General features: G+C 42.9%; 1 protein-coding gene and 1 non-coding gene across 2 annotated transcripts; both read right to left on the bottom strand.

The window, feature by feature from the left end:
• Positions 1-108: 108 nt before the first annotated feature.
• Positions 109-242, bottom strand: LOC120572114. The gene has a single exon (XR_005641369.1). It is a non-coding gene; the product is annotated as a U11 spliceosomal RNA (small nuclear RNA).
• Positions 243-1,536: 1,294 nt separating this feature from the next.
• On the bottom strand, positions 1,537-9,704 carry rab42a (RAB42, member RAS oncogene family a). Its single transcript, XM_039820762.1, has 2 exons — positions 9,316-9,704; positions 1,537-7,270 (listed from the first exon to the last, which is right to left on the bottom strand). Exons 1-2 carry the CDS (start codon positions 9,687-9,689, stop codon positions 6,829-6,831), a joined length of 816 nt encoding a protein of 271 aa, XP_039676696.1. The 5' UTR covers positions 9,690-9,704; the 3' UTR covers positions 1,537-6,828.
• Between the last annotated feature and the right edge of the window lie 461 nt (positions 9,705-10,165).

Here is a 10,165-nt window from a genome sequence, read left to right as displayed (position 1 = left end):
TACACTCCCTACTAATTTCACTAGGTGCAGCAGTTTAATCTACAACACGTTGAGACAGAGCGCCATGCTATTACTGGTTACAGTAGTTTATTCTTTAACAAATCGAGACGGGGCGCCAGGACAAACGATCACTAGCAGCCCCTATTTTAAAAATTGTGCTTCCGAAATCTCTTGATGGCGATTCCGCAGGAGGAGTGGATTTCCCCACCCCTCCTGTGCCAATCATAGCAGAAGCCCTTTTTAACGAGTCCTTTGAACATCCCACACCCTAACCAGTAGCAACATGTTCCTCACTCAGAGGTTTATGGAAATGTAAAATGACTTATTGCGTATGAGTGTTTTACGGTGTGTTGCAAAAATAACTATGATCGAAAAACAATTAATAATATTTGAAATACACATTAGTTTTGACAATTTACAATTGTGTCGTCGGAATTTAAGCCCATCTGAATGTGCATGTTTGACCATCGAAGAGCATGATGGGTAAAAAACGGGCGGGGCTACCTACAATTGTTGGCTCTCATTGGTTGCTATGCGCACTTCAATTTTTGTGTTGCATTGAGCAACATTGGGAAAATCGATGAGCTCCGTGGCTACGTCCTAGAAAAACAAAAGCCTTGGAAATGTTTGCTGTGGGTTTACAGAGATTTGGTTCAAAATGAAAAAAATTAATCCATCATGACAGAAGTTTTCTGTAAATGTGGCTGCTCTCTCTCAATCAGCCTTAGATAGTTAATTCAGATAAACAATAGGCTAATGAAAAAAAGAAAAACAGACGCAGGGCTGTAGCCAGGCATTTTAAAATACTGAGGTTGTAAATTGAAATACCCACCCCTTCATTTTAATCAAATTTGTGGAGAGAAATACCAAATTATTATATGTCACATTTGTTTGTCAAATTTAAAGATGTTTTGTGTAAAATAATGTCAGAAATAGCTGACATAGACGATGTGTAATCTGTGTGTAGGTGTAAATATAAACTCCTTTTCGTGTTGTGAAAATTCCCAGATACAACCTTGAATACGAGCAGCAAGGATTTGTGTTGTTTTTTATCACAAAAAACAACAAAAAATACTTGTTTATATAATGTTAAAGCACAATTACAAAAATATATTCAATTATAAGCATCATAGAATCATCATAAACTTGGTACATAATATACTTGATACAGGCCACACTGTCACCAGAGATATGAAACACATTTAATTTCTATAACATGTACTTCCAAACTAGGGCTCCCAGCTAATAAAGACTATCTATTTCATTTGTGTTTGTTTTCGTGTCTTCCCATTGGACCTGATTAGCAATATCTCACTCAGCAACAATCTAATCATGGCTAATGTAACTCGTGTTTCGGATAAAATGTGGCTTGGTGGACTTGTCTTGGTCCCTGTAATAACATGGCCATGTCCAAATCTTTATTACCATTATTATATCAGCAACCAATCTTGGTCATGATAATCCTGTATCAATCTGTCAGAAGAGGGCGCCAATCCCCAGTTAAAAAACAAAAACAAACTTTGAGTCCAGACATTACTCATTGTACATCTATTTATTTTTTTAACCAATCAATAAAATCACATCAAATAAAAGGCATATATCCCTTATACATGATGTATAAAATAATTGTATAAGCTGTGTGATGTGACCATGGGGATCAAGAGCTGAACAGTTTGGTGCTCTGTACCATCCTGCAGGCCTTACAGCTGCGGATGTTTTCTGGTACAGAAGCCCTATCAGTGGGTTGGTTTGATCATTCCTGTGGACATACATAAAAAGCACACCACCATTAAAGGCATATTTCAACATTTTGGGAAATTAACCTGTACACAAACAGAACGCAGACAGAATTTGTGGTTTTACTGGGAGTTACATGCTGGAACTATTTCCTGACAAACAGTTTATCCATCCGCCCAATATTTCTGTCATATTTACCCATCCGTAAACAAACCGTAAACTCATTAATTCATGAGTTTTAGGTTTTAGGGTGTTGATGGGCGTATTGTGAATTTTAGACCGATCCAGGCTAGATGTCCCCCCCTGCTTCCAGTTTGTACGCCTAGCTAGGCTAATCGCCTCCTGGCTCCAGTTCTGTACTTAGTGGTTCCAATCTTCTCAGCTAATTCTCAGAAAGAAAGCAAATACGTGTGTTTCCCAAAATGTTGAACTACTGCTTTAAGATTACATTAAGAGAGAGGCTGGATGACTGTGGCCACCATCTTTGTTACACATGATGGTCACTGTTGTAAATTCTATGATTAGCCCATTGTATTCATCATTTTTAACTATAGGTTTATATCATTGCTGGATAAAGAAGTGTCTAGTAATAGTTGATGACTAATAAGCAATTTCAGTCTGTCAAAAAGCCTTTTCTTCTTGGTGTCTTTCCAGTGTTTTCCTTTAAATGTAACCGGTGTTTTCCAACGCTCGGCGGTGGCCATCTTCACATGGTGCAGTGCAACGGGCCCTTCTGATGTGCAGTGCTCAGGAATTGGAATCAGGCTCACTTGAGATCAGTTTGCTAACAGCACAGTAATCAACATACAAATTCAAACGATATCATACACTTTAACCCTGTTCTGACAAGAGACAAAAGTGAGAAAGGTAGTTGTAGTATTAAACACAGACTGGTTGTCAAATGGTGATTTGGGATGCTGCGAGAACATTTAACCAGATTTCAAGGCATGTGGCATGTGGCATGTGATGAAGTCCTCACCTGGGCCGAGCACACAAAATGTTAACATCTGATTGTCAGAGGAACAAAATCACATACAGTGTACATACTGTAGCATACTGTATTTAAACCTGGCTATAACAGCTATAACAAGGAAGCATACAGTTTGAATCTGTAGCGAGAAGTACAAATAAAGGGATGGTGCGGATGTATTAACGTAGAATTACTGGTTCACCCATACAGCTTTAACTAGTCATAGATAATAAAAAAAGTCAATTTAGTCACATGGATGCAAAGTAAAAACTCCAGAATGTATAATCTCCTGCAGTTTACAGTGTGGGTGTGAACAGGTGTTTTTACATGATGCTGGTGAAAGATGAAGGGGGGGGGGGGTGTACTTTAGTCTATAGCACCCCCCCTACCCCTCCGAGATGTATTATTACAGAAAGTGTTAACCATGACCAACAAAGTCATACATTGTGTTACTTGTGGATGGAATTATAGTTCAAATAAATGATTACCCTTTTTGCTGGGGACCCCCTCAAGGACCCCTGAGGGACCCCACTTTGGGAACCACTGGTCTATAGTAGGCTACTCTCCAGGCCTGTAAACAACAGATTAATAGCGTCTGCAGTCAAAAGCCTTTAGGAGGCTTGATATGATCCTCTGTGTTAAAGGTAACTACTGCTATGTTTGGAAGTGGTGTGGGCAGACATGCATTCATCATAAATGCAGCTCACTGACCATCACAGGCTCCATTACAGCTGGGATTATTGTCACAACACAAGGCGGTAAATCCTAAATACTCTTACCCATGTAACAGCTTAAGTTATGTATGGTATGTCAACAATTCTTAGTTAACAAAGAATTTCAGCAACTTTAAGTGCAGCTTTAAAATTGAGATTTACTGTATATTAGGGTTAAAGGCTGAGTCCATGTGCGTTCATTTTCAAGATTTTTCAAATGGAAACGCCCACTCAGCCTGAGCAAAAAGCAGTGACGTAGGTTACCACAGTAAGCTAATCAATTAGGTTATGAATGTGAACACTAGCACCAGCTGAGTCAACGTTAGCTGTGCTAAGTTTGGAAATAACAGACAGTTGAAATGTACTGCTGGGGACGCCGCGTTAGGCAGTGTTGGCGGGTGTTCTGCGAGGTAAAATTGCTGTTTTTTTGTCAAATAAGTCCGGGGGATTTGAAGAGAGCATAGATAACGGCTTCAGTTCCCCGTTGGAAAGCGCCATCTGGCAGCAAGGTAAAGCGGTGAAAATATTCTAAATATGGCGTACGCTTAAAAAGATAGAGATTAACGTGGCGTCCACAGCAGTACATTGCTTAGCTTCCTGTCTGCTTCACCAAAAACATGGGGCTGCCGTGCCGACCGCCACCCAACTTACTGTACTATAGTGTACTTTAATGTAGGCCTACTATACTGTACGCCTGCTATGCTGTACTGTACTGTATGCCTACTATGCTGTACTGAAGGCCTACTATTCTGTACTGTACACCTACTATACTGTACTGAAGGCCTACTATTCTGTACTGTACACCTACTATACTGTACTGTAGGCCTACTATACTGTATTGTACGCCTACTACTGTACTGTACTGTATGCCTACTATACTGTACTGAAGCAACGCCATCAGACAGTAACCACAATGGCATAAGTTCTTAGAAGGGTTTGGGAAACAGCATTTTGATGCTAAAACATACTCAAAACATACTCGAAAATATGAATGTTGGATATGAATACATGAGCACCACTATTCGGAAGTTACAAAATGATATAAAACCTAAAAAATAAACAAAAAAGAACAATGGACTCTGGCCTTGAAAAGTCAATGGATGCAGGCAATCACTTCTGTCAAGAGTTTTACGAGTAAGAACAGGCATTTTGATTTTAAGGACACATTTCAACATTTTGGGAAATACTCACTTATTTGCTTCCTTTGAGAGAGTTAGATGAGAGGATTGATAACTGTCTCATGTCTAAGATGGATATCAATATTCTGATCCAACTCTCGCAAAGACAGCGAAGACGCTACCTGAACTATTCGTTTAAGGCCCTGCAGAGATCAAATCAAGCATTTTGTCAGGCAGGAAAAGCCAAAACTCAATCCTAAACTGTAATGGGTTTGGAGGACTGTAAAAACCATGTATATATATGCTAATTAGCTTTTGCAATATATGCTGCAATGACAATGTTTCATCTCAGGGTTGATACATGTTGCCAAGGTTTTCTACTTGGAAGCCTGACTTTTTTCCAGACCTGAACCAAAATTTCTTACTGACCCCACTGGAACATTGCATAAAGTATAGGCTTTTATATTATTTTTGTGAATTAAGCTTTGAACAAAATAAACAGCTGTTTGCATAAGCTACAAACAACTGCAGACGAAATTCTAACTCCCTTTTGTTCTAAGTCAAACACATCTTTGCTACTGTTGAGGACGTCATTAAAGGTCTGATGACTGAGAGGTAACATACTTGATGTCTTGCTCCTGTTTATGCTATGATACAAATACCCAAATGGGACCACCTACCCTAAATACATTGACCTTTATTTATACACCTTAACTAGAAATAATCTATATTTCTTTACAAAAACTTATTCATCTATTTACAGAGTGAACAAAGGTTTAAGTCAGTTTGGCGCAAGTGCACATACAGCTTACAGTAGCAGGAGGAGCACATTGATTTAACATGGTGACACTTACTGTGGAGTGCACTGTGTCTTTTTACCCTAGCAAGTAAAGGCAGGGTTGGTAAGTATTTCCGAAATACACTTTTTTATATATTGCTTGAAATGGTCTTTACACCCCGACAGCAATAAATAACTGATGTGCTCTGGAAAAGGAGCAAAAAAGATCTGTCATCTTTAGCAGCTGTCATCCTGTAAAAACGCCCACCAATCACTGCCTCGCGGTCCGCTAGGAAAGAACCAATGAAATGCCTCCTTGCCCCGCTGCTCGTACTCTACCCGTACGAGTCTGAGCTCAATGCGCGTCGCCACATTGCTAACAGCAGTCATGTTTGTTTTAAACATTTGTGTGATAATATTAGCTGTTTGCTTACCGGTGAATGAGACATTAAGTAAAATTGGGTTCCTCTTTCCGCTGTGCACAGAAGCAGCGAATCAGCGGTGCGTGTGCACATCTGTGTATGGGTCGGAGCCCAGAGGGCAGGGGGAGGGGTTAAACAGAGCCCAGAGGGCAGGGGGAAGGGTTAAACAGAGCCCAGAGGGCAGGGAGAGGGGTTAGACGCAGCCCCGAGGGCAGGGGGAGGGGTTAGACGGAGCCCTGAGGGCAGCGGGAGGGGTTAGATGCAGCCCCGAGGGCAAGGGGAGGGGTTAGACGGAGCCCTGAGGGCAGGGGGAGGGGTTAGACGGAGCCCTGAGGGCAGGGGGAGGGGTTAGATGAAGCCCTGAAGGCAGGGGGAGGGGTTGGACGGAGCCCTGAGGGCAGGGGGAGGGGTTAAATGAAGCCCTGAAGGCAGGTGGAGGGGTTAGACGGAGCCCTGAGGGCAGGGGGAGGGGTTAGACGGAGCCCCGACGAGATGCTACTTTCAAGTCTTGCTAGCTTTTCAACATTACCAACCCTGCCTTTAAATAGCTTACAGTAACCTTTTGGCTCTCGTCACCTTTTTCAAATAGATTTCACTATTATTTACAATATTAAAGTCACAAAAGATTGCAGGCAAAGCATTGCACAAACGTTGACAGGTAGAAACCCACAATAGTGCTGTATGAAATGTATCTTTATCTTCAGTGGAGTCCATTAACTCGAGGGCTCTAAGCCCCAAGACATGATCCCTTCTGCACACTTTCTGTGTTTTTACAAATCTACCAAGGCCAAAAACAGCTCAGCTTATGCTATACACACCACATGGATTTAGAGATACAACGTTGCCTATAAGATACGCATCAGGATGTACAATGCCCCCCCGTGTTAGAAAAGAACCCCAGTTGTCAGAAGAACACAGAGAGAGGGCACGAAGCACAAGGTGAGGAGGTGATGGATGGCGATATCGTAGGGTGCTGACTGCTGAGCCTGAGTGACTTGGTTTCGATGGACAGCTGTGAGACGAGTGGAGCTCTCGGTGTGATGGGGGGTGGGGGGGGAGGGGGCAGCGTTTGGACGCCGAGAATTCACAGTCAGCAGTGGCAGCCCTTTTCAGCGACCGCCGTAGGTAGTTCCTCTTCGTCGTCGGCCGGGTAGAGAACCTTGGCAGTGAGGCCACTCTTCACGCCGTCCCAGCCGTCGCGGGTGACAATCTCCCCCATCTTCATCAGCTCGTAGATGTCTCTGGTCAGCAGCTCGAAGGCCCGGTCCACGTTGCTGTTGCACTTGGCCGATGTCTCCACGTATCGGATGCCCATCTCGGCCGCCAGCTGCTCCGCCTCATCCCGGCTCACCTTGCGGTCCTTGTTGAGGTCGCTCTTGTGGCCGATGAGGATGTAGACCATGTGGTGGGGCAGGATGTGCTCACTCACCTCCTTGTGCCACTCCCTCACATGGTCAAAGGTCTTGCGATTGGTGAGATCAAAGACCAGAAGCCCGCCCACGGAGTTACGGTAGTAGGATGTCGTGATGGACCTGGTGGGTGGATAGATTAACGACACGTTAGTAATTCAAGGCAAAATGATCGTGATTTAGCACTTCTCAACGCACAACTTTGACCTGCAAGCAAAAGGGTTTCCACTATCCCGACTGTATGTAAGATCCAGGGCTGTTTGTACGCCTTTCGGAGAAAGTCTCATGTCAAGCCCAAACCTACTCATAGTGCACTGCATTTGGCCATACTTTGTCATTGTGAACGCACTATGTACTCAAAAACCCAGCAAAGACACAGCATAAGTGTTTGTGGTAGAGAGACCACACACTCAACCCACAGAAATATAATTGAGAATTGTTTATTAACACTGACAAGAAGCGTGTTTCCAATTGAAGGTCATTCTAGTCAATTCAGTCTAGAAACTAATGCCATGTTTCCACTGCATGATACAGCTCTGCTCAGCTCGACTAACTGTTTGGGTACTAGTACTCGTTTTGTTTTCCGAGGAGGATAGTATTATTGTTTACATTGAGTACTTTTACTTTTAATACATTAAGTACATTTTCCTGATGATACTTACATACTTTTACTTAAGTAACGTTTTCAATGCAGGACGTTTACTTGTATTTTTACAGTGTGTTATTAAGTAAAGGAGCTGAATACTTTTTCCAACACTGCACTGTCGTATCTATTTTTATTGTTCTGGAATTTTACAAGGTCAAAACTGAGGCTTATATTTTGCTTGAAATCTCAAGTGAAGTCCTTAGGGAGCCAAGTCTTAAGTAAGTCAAGTCAGCAGCCAAGTCCCAGCCACTTTGTCACTCAAGTCCATCCCAAGCCTCCAACTCTGATAAGATCCATATTGTCCTTCACTGTACTTACATCAGCAAGAATTTACTCAAAATCACACTCGAGAATAGTTTGATTTTCCACTGCTTTACAATACTTGTTAATGTTTGAATGTCCATGTTCCAAAGTAGTTCCACTTTTTGTGCATTAAGTTTTCTGTGTGTATTCTGCACCCACCCGGTACAGTGCACACTGCAGACGGAAAACAGCAGCCTCATTATATCTTATCTAGCGCCCCCAAACCAAAAACCAACTAGTAGGCTACTGCTATGCCAGAATATCAGGTTTGCTGTGTGTCAGTTTGTATATGCAACTGTAAATATATTCATGCATTTGCACTATGCATGCACACTATCGATGAAATAATAAAGGTATTGAAAGAAGATTTTGACACAGGGTATACCTTTACAAGACAGGGCCTCATAATGTAGTAATTGCCCTGCTGGGAATGAATGAGCTAAATGTAACTGAAATTAATTAAATCACCACAGACAAGACAGTAAACATGGGATCCCTGTTGCGCCCGGCCTTGCAAAGATCCATTTGCACACACAAGTCCTAATCCGTGCACGTGGTGGCTTAAAAATTGCTGATTGATTTCACAAACACTTCTCATAGTCAGAAGAGACAGGAGAGAAGGAGTGGTGAAGCCTGAAGGAAAACACCCTCTGAAGATGTGCCTTCAAAGGGGAAAGCAGATCTGAGAGTGGAGCTGCTGTCTCCACACAGAGAACTGCTTTAAAAAGGGAAATTATCCATGGCAGCGAGGCCACATTAAACACAAGAAGCAACAGGGCAGATGAATGCAAAAACTAGATTTTGGTAAAGAGTTGACATCCTTGTGTTGCCCTGGATACTGGGGGAGTCAGTATCTCAGGGAATCCGACTGGGGCCTAAATATGAGGAGGCTGCCCATCATCCGTGAATGAATGCTATGATGGAAGTCGATTTTTTTTTCTTCTGGAGGCCAGGGCATCATAAGAACGAGGCCTATATCCTAGCCTATATAATCTTCTCCTGACCCTTTTCTACACTCGTTTCATTACATCACAATGACAGGGGGAATGGCCTTCATTTAATTTAAAGGGGTTTTCATTTTACAAAAGCAGCCAAACACGACAGCGAACCAAGGGCCTCTCCGTTATTTAATGACAAGTCTACGCGGTGTACAATGATCGTTGCATTCAAGTCAGAGACATTTGCGGTTATAGCTTTTACACTTATTCTGTTTTCGTACCTGAATCGTTCCTGGCCGGCCGTGTCCCAGAGCTGGAGCTTTATTTTCACCCCGGGCTCGATATCGAGCGAGCGGGCATAGAAATCTACCCCGACCGTGGGATCCGCAACATCACTGTAAATACCGTCCGTGAAGCGTTTCAGCAACGACGACTTCCCCACCGTCGAATCCCCGAGTAAAATGATTCTGAACTGGTATTGCCACAAAATATCCATGGCATGACTAGATGGGGGGACACCGGCGGAGTGCGTGAAACAAAGCCCTGCGTGCGGCGTGTTTACATCAAGCCCCGGCCGCTGCTGCTGCTGCTGCTGCTGCCGCCTTGCCTTCTGCTCAGGAAGAGACGCACAGCACAGAGCGACCGCAGCGATCATGTGATAGATTCACCTATGCTCTACTACACGGGGATAGCCTATTACAACTATAGCCTATAAAAGCTTCTGCAGCCGTGCATTAGGCAACTGTACTATGTTATAATGAGAGATAAGCCGTTGTGGGATTTTAAGCCGTAAGAAAATGCAAGTTTTCCCTAGCCCTGTTTATTATAAGCTGTAATTTGGCCATGCACCCGCTGCTGCTTTTTTTTGTAGTAGGAATTTCAACGTCAACTGACAAGCATTAGGCTACTTTCAAACAGGTCCATGTGCACGGAGAGCCTTTTGTCTACATGGTGTGGACTTCTGGCAGATTATCTCAGTGTCCTTTTAAATGTCGCTTTGCCATGTAATATTTCGCAACTGTCTATTTGGATGATGACAGTGCACTGTTGTTATCTCCAAACCACAAGCGTTAGATGAGTAAAAGGAGGCCGGTTGCTGTCCGTGGTTCTGAAGTAGCCTAGTGGCTTCAG

This window comes from Perca fluviatilis, chromosome 13 (genome assembly GCF_010015445.1).
Source record: "Perca fluviatilis chromosome 13, GENO_Pfluv_1.0, whole genome shotgun sequence".
NCBI classification, from domain to species: domain Eukaryota; kingdom Metazoa; phylum Chordata; class Actinopteri; order Perciformes; family Percidae; genus Perca; species Perca fluviatilis.
This window is presented reverse-complemented; position numbering and strand designations above follow the sequence as displayed.